At 50.7% G+C, this 18,164-nt stretch overlaps 3 protein-coding genes across 7 annotated transcripts; all 3 read left to right on the top strand.

Annotated features, from left to right (window-relative positions):
- The first annotated feature begins 119 nt into the window (after window positions 1-119).
- On the top strand, window positions 120-8,555 carry LOC110297435 (galectin-4). Of its 2 annotated transcripts, XM_085840955.1 has the most exons (10): window positions 120-1,169; window positions 1,391-1,479; window positions 2,964-3,168; window positions 4,805-4,945; window positions 7,270-7,302; window positions 7,404-7,442; window positions 7,571-7,600; window positions 7,852-7,940; window positions 8,065-8,227; window positions 8,363-8,555. In XM_085840955.1, the coding sequence occupies exons 1-10, from the start codon at window positions 1,125-1,127 to the stop codon at window positions 8,507-8,509; spliced, it is 981 nt and encodes a 326-aa protein (XP_085697081.1). In that variant the 5' UTR covers window positions 120-1,124; the 3' UTR covers window positions 8,510-8,555. The 2 variants fall into 2 exon arrangements, with proteins under 2 accessions (XP_085697081.1, XP_021021845.2); XM_021166186.3 differs by having other exon boundaries at window positions 8,065-8,555.
- Window positions 8,556-10,309: 1,754 nt separating this feature from the next.
- LOC147003354 (delta(3,5)-Delta(2,4)-dienoyl-CoA isomerase, mitochondrial-like) lies at window positions 10,310-11,126 on the top strand. Its single transcript, XM_085840954.1, has 3 exons — window positions 10,310-10,377; window positions 10,634-10,784; window positions 10,921-11,126. The coding sequence occupies exons 1-3, from the start codon at window positions 10,340-10,342 to the stop codon at window positions 11,023-11,025; spliced, it is 294 nt and encodes a 97-aa protein (XP_085697080.1). The 5' UTR covers window positions 10,310-10,339; the 3' UTR covers window positions 11,026-11,126.
- A 2,054-nt stretch (window positions 11,127-13,180) lies between these two features.
- Window positions 13,181-17,903, top strand: LOC110297436 (galectin-6). 4 transcript variants are annotated; one of them, XM_085840953.1, is made up of 8 exons: window positions 13,181-13,225; window positions 13,447-13,535; window positions 14,891-15,095; window positions 16,613-16,753; window positions 16,897-16,926; window positions 17,165-17,253; window positions 17,382-17,544; window positions 17,757-17,903. In XM_085840953.1, the coding sequence occupies exons 1-8, from the start codon at window positions 13,181-13,183 to the stop codon at window positions 17,901-17,903; spliced, it is 909 nt and encodes a 302-aa protein (XP_085697079.1). The 4 variants fall into 4 exon arrangements, with proteins under 4 accessions (XP_085697079.1, XP_085697078.1, XP_085697077.1 ...); XM_085840952.1 differs by having other exon boundaries at window positions 16,873-16,926; XM_085840951.1 differs by having other exon boundaries at window positions 16,613-16,816.
- Window positions 17,904-18,164: the final 261 nt, after the last annotated feature.

Genomic DNA, 18,164 nt, shown 5'->3' with positions numbered 1-18,164 from the left:
ACATAAGCCAGACCAGGTCTCCACCTCTGAGCTCTGGCCCAGCCCACTCTCTTCATTTTTTTTTTTTTTTCTGGTTTTCCAAGACAGGGTTTTTCTGTGTAGCCCTGGCTGTCCTGGAACTCACTTTGTAGACCAGGCTGGCCTCAAACTCAGAAATCCACCTGCCTCTGCCTCCCAAGTGCTGGGATTAAAGGCGTGTGCCACCACCACACAGCTTCTTTTTCTTTTCTTTTTTCCCTTTTTTTCTCTGTTCCCTCTTCTTCCTTCCTTCCTGCCTGCCTGCTTGCCTTTCTCTCTTTCTTCCTACCTTTTCTCTCTCTCTCTTTCTTTTTTTCTTTCTTTCTTTCTTTCTTTCTTTCTTTCTTTCTTTCTTTCTTTCTTTCTCTGAGACAGGGTCTTTTACATAGCCTTGGCTGTTCCAGAACTGACTATTTAACTGTTAAGCCACTTAGCTGCCCCTCCCCAGTTTGATGCTGCAGGGGAGCCTCAAACTCTGCCTTCCTCCATCTTCTAAATGCTAGGATTTAAACTCATTGCCACGGTGCCCAGCATTTTTTTTTTTTTAAGGCAAGAGTCTTGCTCTGCAGACAAGGCTGCCCCTGAGCATGCAAGTAATTCTGCCTCTGCCTCCAAGTGCTGGAGTCACTCTAGAATAAGGGCCACCTGCAGCCAGCCACCAATGGCAGAACTGGAACCCAGAACCTGTGGCCCCAGCTGCGAGTGCACTGGGCCCCTGTTATATCACATGTGGGGTCAGGAGGTACCCTTCCTTTACTCTGCTTCTATTGCCCACCTGTTCAGACATTCCTGGTGGCCTAGCCCCTGCCCTGCCCACCTGATCCACCCTCTTTCTGCCAACAGTCGTCTGGGCAGGGTTTTATGGTTCTGATAAAGCCTTGCAAGGGCAAAGTTCAGAAATACTTCCTCCCTGTCTGGGCCGTGGGAGGGTCAGCATCCCTGCTAGGATGGGAGACAAGGGTGTGCCCTAGAGGTCTCCACCAGAGAGACCTCATGTACTCTCTTCCCTGCCAGCCACTCCCTCTAGTATAAGGGCCACCTGCAGCCAGCCACCACTTCCCACACATCTCTTCTCTCCAGGCAAGCTATCAGCCCAGACTCTCAAGATGGCCTATGTCCCAGCACCGGGCTACCAGCCCACCTACAATCCGGTGAGATGCCCACTTGAGCCCACACCTCTCTTCCCCAGCCCCATTTTCTCGTTTTATCCCTTTGTTATGCTGGGCAAGTATTCTCCTACTGACCCATATCCTTAGCCACTTACCCTAAGTCTCATCTCCCCCGCTTAAGGGACTGAGGGTCTTTGGGGTGAGAGGAAAGGGTTGTGGCCAGCAGGCAACCTCTGAGGCTCTTCACCTGGTCCCTTCTACAGACTCTGCCCTACAAGAGACCCATCCCAGGTGGCCTCAGTGTCGGGATGTCAGTTTACATCCAAGGAACGGCCAAAGAGGACATGAGACGGTGAGACAGTCCCCAACCCCCTTCCCCGCTCACCCCAGGGAGGGGCCTTCGCCTTCCCTAACTCTGATGCCAGGTGGTTTTTGTTTTTTTTTTTTTGGTTTTTCGAGACAGGGTTTCTCTGTGTAGCCCTGGCTGTCCTGGAACTCACTTTGTAGACCAGGCTGGCCTCGAACTCAGAAATCCGCCTGCCTCTGCCTCCCGAGTGCTGGGATTAAAGGCGTGAGCCACCACGCCCGGCTTGAAACATGCTGGGAGTCCATTGTTCACAGGGTTCCTCTGGTGGCTTGTGGGGTACAAATGGCCTATGGGGACAGAAATGAACAGGAAGACCCCAACCTAGGAAGTGAGCAAAGGAAGGAAGCAGTGGAGGGCTAGTAGACTAAGGGATTGTGTGGGTCATATCAAGATTGGCCAAGAGAAGTCAGGAAGGGGTCACTATAAGAGGTGGCTCTATGGCTGGGACAATACCCTGAAGTGACAGATTTGAGAGTTAATTCAGATCACAAGGTCAGAGCCATGCCCTGAGGTCACCTCCCCTTGCCCCCTGCGTGTGGAGGGTACTCAGCCACTGTGTGATTCAGATTGCTACTGAACATCTCTGTACTTCAGCTTCCAATCTGTAAAATGGGATGATTGGCAGGTTTCAGTGTGCAAAAGAGCAATTCCACTAAGGCTTGGCTTTTTCCATGGTTCAGCTTGGTATATATGTGTGTGCAGAGCAGATGTACATGTGTGTGTGCATGCATGTGTGTGTGCAAGGCAGAGGTTAACTTCAAGTGTCTTTCTCAGGCACCATCCACCTTTGTGTTTGTGTGTGGGGGCACACATATGTGTACACATGTATGTGTGTACATGTGTGTACAAACATGTGTGTGTGCATGTGTGTATGTACAGGTGCATCTGTGTGCATGTGGAGACCAGAGGTCAACTTCAAGTGTCACCTCAATCACCTTTCATGTTGTTTTTTTGGTGTGTTTTGTTTTGTTTCTGAGGCAGTGGTCTCACCATGTAGCCCTGGTGCTAGCCACACCATGCCTAGTACTAGGAGCAGAGAGGGTGGGGACAAAAACCCTTGCCCTCTCAGGTGACGCACAGCAGTAATTCCAACACTCTGCAAGCTAAGGCAGGAAGAGCACAAGTTAGGGGCTAGCCTGGGCTACATCAGCCCCACCCCCCCCAAAGAAAACAATATAAGGAAGAAAGGAGTCTGATTTGCCCTGATCATTGAAGAGGCTCAGGGGAGATGAGAAAGAGAGGTAGAGAGGAGGTGTGGCCACAAGACTCTTAGGGAACTCAGGCTCCCTACCTCCCTGTGAGCTGGGTCAACAGTGCCCAGTCAGGGTGACCCCAGGACAGGATGAAGTCAGGACTCCCTGCTGAAGGCCCCATGCACAGGCGGGCAGCACTGTGAACCATGCCTCACATCCCACCAGGCCCCATGCACAGGCGGGCAGCACTGTGAACCATGCCTCACATCCCACCAGGTTCCACGTGAACTTCGCTGTGGGGCAGGATGATGGGGCAGATGTTGCTTTCCACTTCAATCCCCGCTTTGATGGCTGGGACAAGGTGGTCTTCAACACGATGCAAAGCGGGCAATGGGGCAAGGAAGAGAAGAAAAAGAGCATGCCTTTCCAGAAGGGCAAGCACTTCGAGCTGGTGTTCATGGTCATGCCTGAGCACTACAAGGTAGGGCCTCTCCTTCCCTCCCTGCCTGCAGCTCCCCTCCCTGCCTGTAGCCCTCCTTCCTGGCTTGAAGCCCTCCCTGTCTGCAGCCCTCCCTCCCCAGAAGCCCCCTCCCTCCCTGCAGCCTCCCTGTTGCCCTATAACCCTCTTTCTCTCTTGTCCTCCCTGACGTCCACCCTGGTGGACATAGGCCGTGGGCATACTGGGCAGATGCAAAATGCCCTCTCTATTACAAAGCCACAGCCCTAACTACCTTTTAATTTTTTTAATATTCTTTATATATTCTCTTTATATTCTTTATATATGATCTATATAGGCCCAGCTCTCCTGGAACTCACTATATAGAACAGACTGGCCTGGAACTCACAGAGCTCTACCTGCCTCTCTGCCTCATTAGTGCTGGGATTAAAGGCTCTCCTGACTTTTTATGGGGGGAATGCTAGGATCTAATTCCAGTTGTCAGACTCAGTGTAGAGAGCCTCTAGCTGCTCAGCCATCTTGCCAAACTTCTAGTCTTTTTTTTTTTTTTTTTTTTTTTTTTGGTTTTTCGAGACAGGGTTTCTCTTTATAGCTCTGGCTGTCCTGGAGCTCACTTTGTAGACCAGGCTGGCCTCGAACTCAGAAATCTGCCTGCCTCTGCCTCCCGAGTGCTGGGATTAAAGGCGTGCGCCACCACGCCCGGCTTTTTTTTAACTTTTAATTTAAGATTTCACTTGTTTGCCCAAACTGTCCTAAGCTTTGGTAGTCTCCTGCCTCAGCCTTCTGAGTGCTGTAACTGCAGGTGTGTACACCATATCCAGCTTGAAAGTGGCACATTGATGTCACCAGACCCAGCACTTAGCATACAGGAAGTGCTCAGTTCTCTAGGACTGGCTCCGGATCCATGTCTGTCACATAGATCGATGATCAGATGGAGGGTGACACCAAGACCAGCAGGCTGCTTCCAGCCTGCCATAAGCCTATGCCTTGCCTGACTTGGTTGCCATCCTCTTGACAAACTCAGATATGAGCAACTCCCATTCTGGAAGGTTTTAAATAAAAGTTCAGAGAGGTAGAGTAACTTACCCGAGGTCACACAGCCAGGGCCATGCCAGAACCAGACCTTACAAGCCAAGTTCTTTTGTGTCTATACGAACCCTCGGGCCTGATTCTTTCTCTCCCTCCACTGTGAGTTGACATTGTACTTCAGTTTGACCTCTGGTCCCTGAGTCCCAAAATTCCTGCTGGCAAGGCGCTCCTACAACCCAACAAATACATTGCACTTCAAATCAAAAAGATCCCTTAGGGCTGACAAGCTGGATCAGTCAGTAAAGCGCTGGCTGTGAGCTTGGGCTCCATCCTTGTCATCCACATAATAACTGGAGTGCTGAGCCATGCTGGGCCATGCCTATAATCCAAGCTCAGGGGAGCAGGGACAGGAGCCAGCCAGCCTAGTCTACTGCAAGAAACCCGATTCAAAAACCAAGACAGACAGGCACTGAGGCCCAACACTCACAGCTGACCTCTGGCCTCCACATAAATGTGCACACATGTGCCCTCGCTCATGCACTAAATAAATAAATCCAATCCTGTCCCCATTTCCCCACAGTTGCTTGCCAGCTGCGGCTGCCCATGTCTGACACCTTGTCTCTGTCCCCAGGTCGTGGTGAACGGAAGCTCCTTCTATGAATATGGGCACCGGTTACCTGTACAGATGGTTACCCATCTGCAAGTGGATGGGGACCTAGAACTTCAGTCCATCAACTTCCTCGGAGGCCAACCTGCTGCAGCCCCATATCCGGTACAGAATGTCTTTTCCTTTGTCTCTTTGACCTGTTCGCACATCAGCCGCCGTCTCTGTTTCCACTCCTCGTCCCTTTAAGGAATGGGTCCAGGGACCCTGTCACCACCAAGACAGTCCACCAGAAAGATAGGCAGTGACCAGACAGACACGGTCAAGACCGCGGTGGGGGTGGGGGTGCATTCAGAGAGATGGTTAGGGTCTAGATAAGGAGGTTCAGGCAGAGGGTTAGACTCAGGGAAAGGGTTAACGAGGTGTTCTGAACACCCAAAGGAAGGAGCCAGACTCAGTCAAAAGGGCTTCATGAGCAGGAAGAGGTGTGTAAACAATGGTGTCAGAAAGTGAGATAAGAAAAGACAAGCAGATAAAGAGTAAACGAATTCAGGACAGGTTGCTTAATACATTGGTCACTGGGGCAACACAAAGCCATGGCAACTTGCCCCTCCTCCCCATCCGGTTGTAAAGGAACAAGGTGTAACATGGTATCACATGACCTGGGGGCAAGGCAGGCATGTGAATCAGCTAGCATGGCTACCAGATGGCTGCTCAGAGTGCAATATGATGCAATCACCTTGGAAATTGGCCAGGAGAGCTAGATCCGAATGTCAAGAAAACATAGGACCCAGTGTCCTAGAAGGTCCACACCCAGGCATGCAGCCTGCAGAGCCTCTGACACACACCCACTACAGTAAACCAGTACGCCAATTCCCAGTGTCGCAAGCTGAAGCTTGCTTAATGGTAGGGTGGGCATCTGCCTACAGTGCCCCAGTGAGCTGCTAGGAGCCTGGCTCAGCTACAGTAAGCTAACTTAACATGAGGGATGAGTTCCCCAGTTTCTTTAATACCAATCAACTAACCAACAAAAGCCTGAAAGTTGAAACTCTCAGCCTGGGGCTGGAGATGGCAGTAAAGAGCATATATAACCATCAGGCACACACCTCTGATCCCAGTGCTGGAGAACTAGAGGCAAGTGGATCTCTGCGAGTTCAATGCCAGCCTAGTCTGCATAGGGAGTTCCAGAACAGCCAGACCTAAATAGTGAGACCCTGTCTTGAATAAACCAGAAGGACCTAGGTCCAGTTCCCGGCTCCCAAGTGCATAGTCATTTGTAAGTCCAGTTCTGGGGACTCTGAGCCCTCCTCTGACCCCCACAGGGGTCACAGATGTGTACTTAGGCACATACAGGAAAAATTAGTAAATAAATATTTTAAAAATAAATAATGATCAGCCTGGATCAAAACGAAGAGTTTATCATCCAAAGGGGAGATGGAACAAGTTACAGCCACACAGTCATGGGGGTGGGGTAGGGGTTGGGGAGTGCGGATGCCAAATATGGAGTCCATCCCAGCATGGTGACTACTGCCTGTGATCCCAGCCTCAGGAGGCTGAGGCAGAATGTTCACTGCAAGGAGACCAGCCTGGGCCACAGATCAACACCCTGGTGTTTGTGTTTGGGGAGGGGAACTGTGGGGGGATGGACACAGAGAGATGAATTGATTGATTGATTTGAAGAACTTTCAGAATAGGAGTTAATTAAAAGGAGGAGAAAACAGAGAAAGTAAAAATGAGGATGATGAGCCTGTGGTGGTGGCGCACACCTTTAATCCCAGCGCTCAGGAGGCAGAGGCAGGTGGATTTCTGAGTTCAAGGCCAGCCTGGTCTACAGAGTGAGTTCCAGGACAGTCAGGGCCATACTGAGAAACCCTGACTCAAAAAAGCCAAACCAAACCAACCAAGTGAACAAACAAACAAACCCATAACAATGAAAAAAGAGGAGAAGGAGGAGGAGGAAGAGGAGGACAAGGAGGAGGAGGACGATGAGGAGGACGAGGAGGACGAGGAGGGAAAGGGTCCAGACAGGAGAGTCATATGTACAGAGCTGTGCCTCCGGGAGAGGATGAGCCGAGGAGACAGCAGAGAGCCTGCTAAACAGGATCTGGGTGGCTCCCAGGACTTCAGCTTGCTCTAGGGTTGGGTATGTGAAGCATAGGTGAAGGACTTTGGTCATCATGGGCCTAGAAAGAAGTACCAAGGCCTAGATTTACCCCCTGAATTCCACTTTCCAGACTGATCCTAAGCTAAGGGGAGACAAGGGGTGGACGAGGATCCCAGGACAGAAGGGATTGACCCAAGGTTGTGGAGCAGGGAACAAAGAAGAGAATTTACCAGGAGTTGTCCTAAAGACACAGAGCCTCTGGCCATCCCAAAATACAGCAGGGGCTGTGGACCATGTACCTAATGGGGTGCCCAGGGATTCTCTTCAACACTTGCCAGTCTAGATTTATGGTCCCAGCCATGACCTCCTTTCCTCTCTGTACCCACAGGGAGCCATGACTATTCCAGCTTACCCTGCTGGGGTAAGTATCTGCTGGGCTGTGGGCAGTTTCCCACAGAGTTGGATTAATGGTAAGGGAAGTTTGGAGGCAAAGGATGCCACATTCCTTCATCTCTCTTCCAGAGTCCTGGGTACAACCCTCCACAGATGAACACCTTGCCTGTAAGTGGGAGGGGCATGGTGGGCTCATGGAGGGATGAGGACAATTTGGGGTTGGGCAAGGGATGAAGATATGTTGCATAAGGTATTTGTCAAATCTTACACAGTGGAATCCCTTTTTTCCTCCACAGGTCATGACAGGACCCCCAGTCTTCAATCCGGTATGATGACCCAGGGGCTAGTCAAAGGAGCAAGTCAAAGGAGGCAGAGAGTGTTGGGAGCCCAGAAGGGTGGACTATATGTGGGTTGACGGTTTTGAGGGTGGGAGAAGATGCAGCCGGTAGTCAGGATTTAGGAGAAGACATGATTGGGGACAATTCACAAGCAAATGCTGCCTCTCTGTGAAAATGTGCTCTTGTGTCTGGGTTTCCTCATCAGAGACTGAATGGGACCCCATTTTCTTTTTCTACAGCGTGTGCCATATGTGGGGGCTCTGCAGGGGGGCCTTACAGTCCGAAGAACCATCATAATCAAGGGATATGTACTTCCTACAGCCAGAAAGTAAGCTCCCTCCTCACACCTAGGGGTTCAGCCTCAGCCTTCCTCTCAGACCCAGGGGTTGAGGACCTAGCTTTCTTCTCTTGGAGCCTCAGACACTGAACCCCATTTGACACTTTGTCTTCAGCTTTGTCATCAACTTCAAGGTGGGATCGTCTGGAGACATAGCTTTTCACATAAACCCTCGCATAGGTGACAGTGTGGTTCGCAACAGCTTTATGAATGGCTCTTGGGGCGCTGAAGAGAGGAAGGTGGCCTACAACCCATTTGGCCCTGGGCAGTTCTTTGATGTGAGTCTGGGGATCCCCTTCCTGCCTCCCACAGATCCCAGTACTGCTGGACCTCACCTCTCCTCTCCTCTCCTCTCCTCTCCTCTCCTCTCCTCTCCTCTCCTCTCCTCTCCTCTCCTCTCCTCTCCCCAACAGCTGTCAATCCGCTGCGGCATGGATCGATTCAAGGTGTTTGCCAATGGCCAGCACCTTTTCGACTTCTCCCATCGGTTCCAAGCATTCCAAAAGGTAGACACACTGGAGATCAATGGTGACATCACCTTGTCCTACGTCCAGATCTGAGCTCCTCCTGGGGAAGGAAGCAGAAAGATCCCTGCGTTCCATCTAAGCTCCTAATAAAATGTTGAAGGGGTCTTGTGTGTTTGTGTGTGTGTGTGTGTGTGTGTGTGAGATTCATTCACCTCTCCCATGTCTCCTGTGGCCCTGGCTCCATCTTGCACTGTTCTTGCAAACCTGTGCCTCTCTTCCCACCCACTACAATAAACCAAGGTGTGCTCCACACCCTGGCTTTATGTAAATCAGACCATTCCCTCCTCATACCAAACTGCAAGAGTTAAGACTTAAGAATTACTGCTATAAGCCAGGCATGGTGGCACTCGCCTTTAATCCCAGCACTTGGGAGGCAGAGGCAGGCAGATTTCTGAGTTCCAGGTCTACAGAGTGAGTTCCAGGACAGCCAGGGCTACACAGAGAAACCCTGTCTCAAAAAAAAAAAAAAGAATTACTGCTATATGTTTTCTGTAACAGATGAGGAAACAGGCAGGTTGGGGGGGGGTGCAGAAGGAACAATAAATAAAAACCTGAGTGTGGCCCCTTTTAATCCCCACTGGGTTAGTGAAGTTCATGATTATCCTTTGTTACATGTGTTAGGGGCTAGCCTGAGCTACATGAGATCCTGTTACAGAAATGAAGGGAGGAAAGGAACAGGGCAAAGGAGAGAGGAAGATAGAGTGAAGAAGAAGAACAGCAAATTGCCTGTCTGAAAAAAAAACCAAACAAAACACACACCTTTGAGACAGTCTGACGCATGTCTGTGGCCTCAGTGCTTGAAAGACTGAAGCAGAAGGAGTGGGCCTTCAAGCCTCGCCTGTTCTACACACTATAGGACCATATAATGAGAACCTGTCTCCAAAAATACATTTTTTTTTTCTGCATAGTACCCTACAATCTCGGCACATAGGAGGTTAAGCCAGAAGGATTGCTGGCTTACATTGAGGCTAGCCTGAGCTAAGAGAAAAACCCTATCTCAGAATAGAGAGAGGAAGAGAGAAGGCTGGGAAGAGAAGAACGAAAGTGAAGGAGGGACAGGGAAAGAAGAAGAAATTGCCCAAGATTACAGAACCTCTAAACCTCTGAACAAGGAATGTGGCCCAGTCTTACCATTCCACCCATCTGCACACTTACCCATCTCTGATGTTCAGTCTTTATAAACTATTTTTTCAAGACAGACTCTCACTTTCCAGCCCCAACATGGAACTCACTATGTAGATCAGGCTGGTCTCAAATTCAAACCTATCTGCCTGCTTCTGCCTCCTGAGTGCTGCGATTACAGGATTGTGCCCCCTCCATCTAGCTTGTGATGGCGTTAGTTATCAACCTAACTCATCTAGAATCACCTGCAAATAGAGTCTCAGCAAGGGTTTTTTTAAATCAGGTTAGCTTGTGGGTGGGCCTGTGGGGATTACTTTATCTTAACTGAGACAGCCCCCTGTGGGTGGCAGCATTCCTTAGGCAGGGATCCTGGACTGCCTACCTATAGAGTTTGAGTACAAATAAGCTTTCATTTTCTCTCTGCTCTTGACTGTGGATGTGGCCAGCTGCCTCAAGATTCGGTTTCTGTCTCCACTGTCCCACAACCTGGAGCTGAGAGCCAAAAAACCTTTTCCTCCTGAGTTGTTTTGGTCCGCATATTTTAGCACAGTAGCTGGAATAAAAGTAAGACACCATCTGACCTACCATCATTCCCTCCATTCATGAGGCCAGCCATAAGTCTGTCTGTCCACTGATCCATCTGTCTGTCTGTCCATCCATCCATTCAGGCTGACAGGGTCTTCTGATCTGCTCTCCCTATTCTGTAGCCTGGTCAACGAGCTGACCTTCTCTGCCCGCAAGATGATGGCTGACGAGGCCCTGGACAGTGGGCTGGTCAGGTAGGGCCCTGATTGGCTAGCTGATGGTAGGGAAGTGCCATCATGACAGGGCCATCTCAGCAGATTGGGGCTCTATGGTCTCCTGTATCCTCACTCCAGAGACCAGATGGCCTTTGCCGGAGTGCCCGTTTGCTCTTCTGAGCCTGAGGATGTGGTTGAACCCTTTGGTTGGGGCTTCCCATTTTCTCTGGGAGGCCACCTGGTCATCCACAGGGCAGGGAGAGGATGTCCCCCTCACCTAATCTTTCCCTGGCAGCCGCGTGTTCCAAGATAAGGACGTCATGCTGAATGCAGCCTTTGCCCTGGCAGCCGATACTTCCAGCAAGAGCCCTGTGGCTGTGCAGGGGTCAAAAATCAATCTAATCTACTCCCGAGACCATTCTGTGGACGAGAGCCTTGACTACATGGTAAGGCTCTGCCTACACCATTTATTGTGCGCCCTGGTCCAGGGTGAACAACTGCGGGCTTGGCGAGTGGGGAGAATCTGCACATGCGCACTGCTCTGATTGGCGCCTTCCCGTCTTTCCCACATCCTTGATCCAGGCCACCTGGAACATGAGCATGCTGCAGACCCAAGACATCATCAAGTCAGTCCAGGCAGCCATGGAGAAGAGGGACACAAAAAACATCACCTTCTCCAAGCTCTGAATGTCTTCCTGACCCTGAGAGAGGAGGTCTCCACGGAGCCAGGCCTCCTCCCATGGGGTGTCCCGGTGTATAACTTTATGACTTAGTTCTTCATTTCCTGGGACCATATCTTCACTGTGAACAATAAAGTTTGAACACAGCGGGGTGTCTTTACTGCAGTGGGTGGGGGCTCAGAGGCACTGGCTCCAGGGAGGGCAGCTGGGCCCGCAGGGAGGAGGGCAAATCTGACCGGGCTAAGAGGAAGTGTTTAAAGAACAGAAACAGAGAAAGGCTGAAAGGGACACTTGTTCCCTGTGCCCGTCCTTGTGTGAGCTGTGTCACTCCCCAGGACGCACAGTAGGGCCATGGAGTTGAGCTGACTTCATTGCTACCAATCTTGAGCCAATCAGTTCATTTCTTCCTTCTTTCTTTTTCTTTCCTTGCAAGAGCAGCGAGTGCTCTTCTCTTACCCCTCTGCCGTCTCCGCAGCCCTTTACAGACATGCTGGCTTTTGTTGCTCATTAGTGAGTGTGAATTTGGGAGGAAGTTCATTCTCTTCCCATCACAGATACAGTTTCATGTAGACAAGTATGGCCTGGAACTCACTGTGTAGCTGAGAATGACCCCAGACTGTGCATCACCACATCTGGCCAGTTGCTTTCCCCCCACCTCACCCCCCCCCCCCGTCTGTTTGTTTTCTTATCCATGAGTGATCTGGATTTATGTTTGGAATGAGTGTAAGAGGTCAAACATTTACTTAGTGTTTTCTGTGTGCTGAGTGCTGATCTGGAGTTGGGCACTTACCACCTTGGTGAGCGTTTGCTCTCTTCTTCCCTGCGTTGGTGGGGCTTGATCCCAGGACCCCACACAGGCCAGACCAGGGCTCCACCTCTGAGCTCTGGCCCAGTCTGCTCTCTTCATTTTTTTGTTTTTGTTTTTGTTTTTTTGAGACAGGGTTTCTCTGTGTAGCCCTGACTGATCTGGAACTCACTTTGTAGACCAGGCTGGCCTCAAACTCAGAAATCCGCCTGCCTCTGCCTCCCAAGTGCTGGGATTAAAGGCATGCACCACCACCACACAGCTTCTTTTTCTTTTTTTTTTTTTCAATATAAACCGCCTTTTAAAAAAAAGATATATTTATTTATTATATGTAAGTACACTGTAGCTGTCTTCAGACACTCCAGAAGAGGGAGTCAGTTCTCCTTACAGTTGGTTGTGAGCCACCATGTGGTTGCTGGGATTTGAACTTGCAACCTTCGGAAGAGCAGTCGGGTGCTCTTACCCACTGAGCCATCACACCAGCCCTTTTTCTTTTCTTTTTTCCCTTTTTTTCTCTGTTCCCTCTTCTTCCTTCCTGCTTTTCTTTCTTTCTTTCTTCCTTTCCTTTCCTTTCCTTTCCTTTCCTTTCCTTTCCTTTCCTTTCCTTTCCTTCCTTCCTTCCTTCCTTTCTTTCTCTGAGACAGGGTCTTTTACATAGTCTTGGCTGTTCCAGAACTGACTATTTAACTGTTAAGCAACTTAGCTGCCCCTCCCCAGTTTGACGCTGCAGGGGAGCCTCAAACTCTGCCTTCCTCCATCTTCTAAATGCTATGATTTAACCTCATTGCCACAGTGCCCAGCAATTTTTTTTTTTAAGGCAGACAAGGCTGCCCCTGAGCATGCAAGTAATTCTGCCTCTGCCTCCCAAGTGCTGGAGTCACTCTAGTATAAGGGCCACCTGCAGCCAGCCACCAATGGCAGAACTGGAACCCAGAACCTGTGGCCCCAGCTGAGAGTGCACTGGGCCCCTGTTATATCGCATGTGGGGTCAGGAGGTACCATTCCTTTACTCTGCTTCTATTGCCCACCTGTTCAGACTTTCCCATGGCCTAGCCCCTGCCCTGCCCACCTAATCCATCCTCCCTCTGCCAACAGTCGTCTGGGCAGGGTTTTATGGTTCTGATAAAGCCTTGCAAGGGCAAGTCTAGAAATACTTCCTCCTTGTCTGAGCCCTAGGAGGGTCAGCATCCCTGCTAGGATGGGAGACAAGGGTGTGCCCTAGAGGTCTCCACCAGAGAGACCTCATGTACTCCCCTCCCCGCCAGCCACTCCCTCTAGTATAAGGGCCACCTGCAGCCAGCCACCACTTCCCACACATCTCTTCTCTCCAGGCAAGCTATCAGTCCAGACTCTCAAGATGGCCTATGTCCCAGCACCGGGCTACCAGCCCACCTACAATCCGGTGAGATGCCCACTTGAGCCCATACCTCTCTTCCCTAGCCCCATTTTCTCGTTTTCCCCCTTTGCTATGCTGGGCAAGTATTCTCCTACTGACCCATATCCTTAGCTCCTTACACTGAGTCTCATCTCCCCCACTTAAGAGACTGAGGGTCTTTGGGGTGAGAGGAAAGGGTTATGGCCAGCAGGCAACCTCTGAGGCTCTTCACCTGGTCCCTTCTACAGACTCTGCCCTTCAAGAGACCCATCCCAGGTGGCCTCAGTGTCGGGATGTCAGTTTACATCCAAGGAATGGCCAAAGAGAACATGAGACGGTGAGACAGTCCCCAGCCCCCTTCCCCGCTCACCCCAGGGAGGGGCCTTCGCCTTCCCTAACTCTGATGCCAGGTGGTTTGAAACATGCTGGGCGTCCATTGTTCACAGGGTTCCTCTGGTGGCTTGTGGGGTACAAATGGCCTATGGGGACAGAAATGAACAGGGAGACCCCAACCTAGGAAGTGAGCAAAGGAAGGAAGCAGTGGAGGGCTAGTAGACTAAGGGCTGTGTGGGTCATATCAAGATTGGCCAAGAGAAGTCAGGAAGGGGTCACTACAAGAGGTGGCTCTATGGCTGGGACAATACCCTGAAGTGACAGATTTGAGAGTTAATTCAGATCACAAGGTCAGAGCCATGCCCTGACGTCACCTCCCCTTGCCCCCTGCATGTGGAGGGTACTCAGCCACTGTGTGATTCAGATTGCTACTGAACATCTCTGTACTTCAGCTTCCAATCTGTAAAATGGGATGATTGGCAGGTTTCAGTGTGCAAAAGAGCAATTCCACTAAGGCTTGGCTTTTTCCATGGTTCAGCTTGGTATATATGTGTGTGCAGAGCAGATGTACATGTGTGTGTACATGCATGTTTGTGTGAGACAGAAGATAACCTCAAATGTCTTTCTCAGGTGTCATCTACATTAGTGTTTGTGTGTGGGCACACATGTGTGCACACGTGTGTGTGCCCATGTGTGTAGGTGTATGTGCATCTGTGTGCATGTGGTGGCCAGAGGACAACTTTTTTTTTTTCTGGTGTCACCTCAATCACCTTTCACGTTGTTTTTTTGGTGTGTTTTGTTTTGTTTCTGAGGCAGTGGTCTCACCATGTAGCCCTGGTGCTAGCCACACCATGCCTGGTACTAGGAGCAGAAAGGGTGGGGACAAAAACCCTTGCCCTCTCAGGTGACGCACAGCAGTAATCCCAACACTCTGCAAGCTAAGGCAGGAAGAGCACAAGTTAGAGGCTAGACTGGGCTACATCACCCCCTCAGCCCCTCCCCCCCAAAGAAAACAATATAAGGAAGAAAGGAGTCTGATTTGCCCTGATCATTGAAGAGGCTCAGGGGAGATGAGAAAGAGAGGTAGAGAGGTGTGGCCACAAGACTCTTAGGGAACTCAGGCTCCCTACCTCCCTGTGAGCTGGGTCAACAGTGCCCAGTCAGGGTGACCCCAGGACAGGATGAAGTCAGGACTCCCTGCTGAAGGCCCCATGCACAGGTGGGCAGCTCTTTGAACCATGCCTCACATCCGACCAGGCCCCATGCACAGGTGGGCAGCTCTTTGAACCATGCCTCACATCCCACCAGGCCCCACGCACAGGTGGGCAGCACTGTGAACCATGCCTCACATCCCACCAGGTTCCACGTGAACTTCGCTGTGGGGCAGGATGATGGGGCAGATGTTGCTTTCCACTTCAATCCCCGCTTTGATGGCTGGGACAAGGTGGTCTTCAACACGATGCAAAGCAGACAATGGGGCAAGGAAGAGGAGAAAAAGAGCATGCCTTTCCAGAAGGGCAAGCACTTCGAGCTGGTGTTCATGGTCATGCCTGAGCACTACAAGGTGGGGCCCTCTCCTTTCCTCCCTGCAGCCCCCTCCCTGCCTGCAGCTCCCCTCCCTGCCTGTAGCCCTCCTTCCTGGCTTGAAGCCCTCCCTGTCTGCAGCCCTCCCTTCCCAGAAGCCCCCTTCCTCCCTGCAGCCTCCCAGTTGCCCTATAACCCTCTTTCTTTCTTGTCCTCCCTGACGTCCACCCTGATGGAAGGAAGCCGTGGGCATACTGGGCAGATGCAAAATGCCCTCTCTATTACAAAGCCACAGCCCTAACTACCTTTTAATTTTTTTAATATTCTTTATATATTCTCTTTATATTCTTTATATATGCTCTATAAAGGCCCAGCTCTCCTGGAACTCACTATATAGAACAGACTGGCCTGGAACTCACAGAGCTCTACCTGCCTCTCTGCCTCATTAGTGCTGGGATTAAAGGCTCGCCTGGCTCTCCTGACTTTTTATGGGGGGATGCTAGGATCTAATTCCAGTTGTCAGACTCAGTGCAGAGAGCCTCTAGCTGCTGAGCCATCTTGCCAAACTTCCAGTCTTTTTTTTTTTTTGGGAACTTTTAATTTAAGATTTCACTTGTTTGCCCAAACTGTCCTGAGCTTTGGTAGTCTCCTGCCTCAGCCTTCTGAGTGCTGTAACTGCAGGTGTGTACACCATATCCAGCTTGAAAGTGGCACATTGATGTCACCAGACCCAGCACTTAGCATACAGGAAGTCCTCAATTCTCTAGGACTGGCTCCGGATCCATGTCTGTCATATAGATCGATGATCAGATGGAGGGTGACACCAAGGCTGCTTCCAGCCTGCCATAAGCCTATGCCTTGCCTGGCTTGGTTGCCATCCTCTTGACAAACTCAGATATGAGCAACTCCCATCCTGGAAGGTTTTAAATAAAAGTTCAGAGAGGTAGAGTAACTTACCCTAGGTCACACAGCCAGGGCCATGCCAGAACCAGACCTTACAAGCCAAGTTCTTTTGTGCCGATACAAACCCTCGGGCCTGATTCTTTCTCTCCCTCCACTGTGAGTTGACTTTGTACTTCAGTTTGACCTCTGGTCCCTGAGTCCCAAAATTCCTGCTGGCAAGGCGCTCCTACAACCCAACATATACATTGGACTTCAAATCAAAAAGATCCCTTAGGGCTGACAAGCTGGATCAGTCAGTAAAGCGCTGGCTGTGAGCTTGGGCTCCATCCTTGTCATCCACATAATAACTGGAGTGCTGAGCCATGCTGGGTCATGCCTATAGTCGAAGCTCAGGGAAGCAGGGACAGGAGCCAGCCAGTCTAGTCTACTGAGAGAAACCCAATTCAAAAAACAAGGCAGACAGGTACCGAGGCCCAACACTCACAGCTGACCTCTGGCTTCCACATAAATGTGCACACATGTGCACCTGCACATATATGCACACACGGGCCCTCGCTCATGCACTAAATAAATAAATCCAATCCCGTCCCCATTTCCCCACAGTTGCTTGCCAGCTGCGGCTGCCCATGTCTGACACCTTGTCTCTGTCCCCAGGTCGTGGTGAACGGAAGCTCCTTCTATGAATATGGGCACCGGTTACCTGTACAGATGGTTACCCATCTGCAAGTGGATGGGGACCTAGAACTTCAGTCCATCAACTTCCTCGGAGGCCAACCTGCTGAAACCTCATATCCGGTAGGGAACATCTCTTCCTTTGTCTCTTTGACCCACTGCAGTAAACCAGCACGCCAATTCCCAGTGTTGGGCAAGGGATGAAGACATGTTGCATAAGGTATTTGTCAAATCTTACACAGTGGAATCCCTTTTTTCCTCCACAGGTCATGACAGGACCCCCAGTCTTCAATCCGGTATAATGTCCCAGGGGCTAGTCAAAGGAGGCAGAGAGTGTTGGGAGCCCAGAAGGGTGGACTATATGTGGGTTGACGGTTTTGAGGGTGGGAGAAGATGCAGCCGGTAGTCAGGATTTAGGAGAAGACATGATTGGGGACAATTCACAAGTAAATGCTGCCTCTCTGTGAAAATGTGCTCTTGTGTCTGGGTTTCCTCATCAGAGACTAAATGGGACCCCATTTTCTTTTTCTACAGCGTCTGCCATATGTGGGGGCTCTGCACGGGGGCCTTACAGTCGGAAGAACCATCATAATCAAGGGATATGTACTTCCTACAGCCAGGACGTAAGCACCCTCCTCACACCTAGGGGTTCAGCCTCAGCCTTCCTCTCAGACCCAGGGGTTGAGGTCCTAGCTTTCTTCTCTTGGAGCCTCAGACACTGAACCCCATTTGACACTTTATTTGTCTTCAGCTTTGGCATCAACTTCAGGGTGGGATCGTCCGACGACATAGCTTTACACATAAACCCTCGCATAGGTGACTGTTTGGTTCGCAACAGCTATATGAATGGCTCTTGGGGCGCTGAAGAGAGGATGGTGGCCTACAACCCATTTGGCCCTGGGCAGTTCTTTGATGTGAGTCTGGGGATCCCCTTCCTGCCTCCCACAGATCCCAGTACTGCTGGACCTCACCTCTCCTCTCCTCTCCTCTCCTCTCCTCTCCTCTCCTCTCCTCTCCTCTCCTCTCCTCTCCTCTCCTCTCCTCTCCTCTCCTCTCCTCTCCTCTCCCCTCCCCTCCCCTCCCCTCCCCTCCCCTCCCCTCCCCTCTCCTCTCCTCTCCCCAACAGCTGTCAATCCGCTGCGGCATGGATAAATTCAAGGTGTTTGCCAATGGCATTCATCTTTTCGAATTCGCCCATCGGTTCCAAGCATTACGAAAGGTTGACACGCTGGAGATCAATGGTGACATCACCTTGTCCTACGTCCAGATCTGAGCTCCTCCTGGGGAAGGAAGCAGAAAGATCCCCGAGTTCCATCTAAGCTCCTAATAAAATGTTGAAGGGGTCTTGTGTGTTTGTGTGTGAGTGTGTGATTCATTCACCTCTCCCATGTCTCCTCTGGCCCTGGCTCCATCTTGCACTGTTCTTGCAGACCTGTGCCTCTCTTCCCACCCACTACAATAAACCAAGTTGTGCTCCACACCCTGGCTTTATGTAAATCAGACCATTCACTCCTCATACCAAACTGCAAAGAGT

Source organism: Mus caroli, unplaced genomic scaffold, assembly GCF_978045245.1.
Source record: "Mus caroli unplaced genomic scaffold, Mus_caroli_1 scaffold_8, whole genome shotgun sequence".
NCBI classification, from domain to species: Eukaryota; Metazoa; Chordata; class Mammalia; order Rodentia; family Muridae; genus Mus; species Mus caroli.
This window is presented reverse-complemented; position numbering and strand designations above follow the sequence as displayed.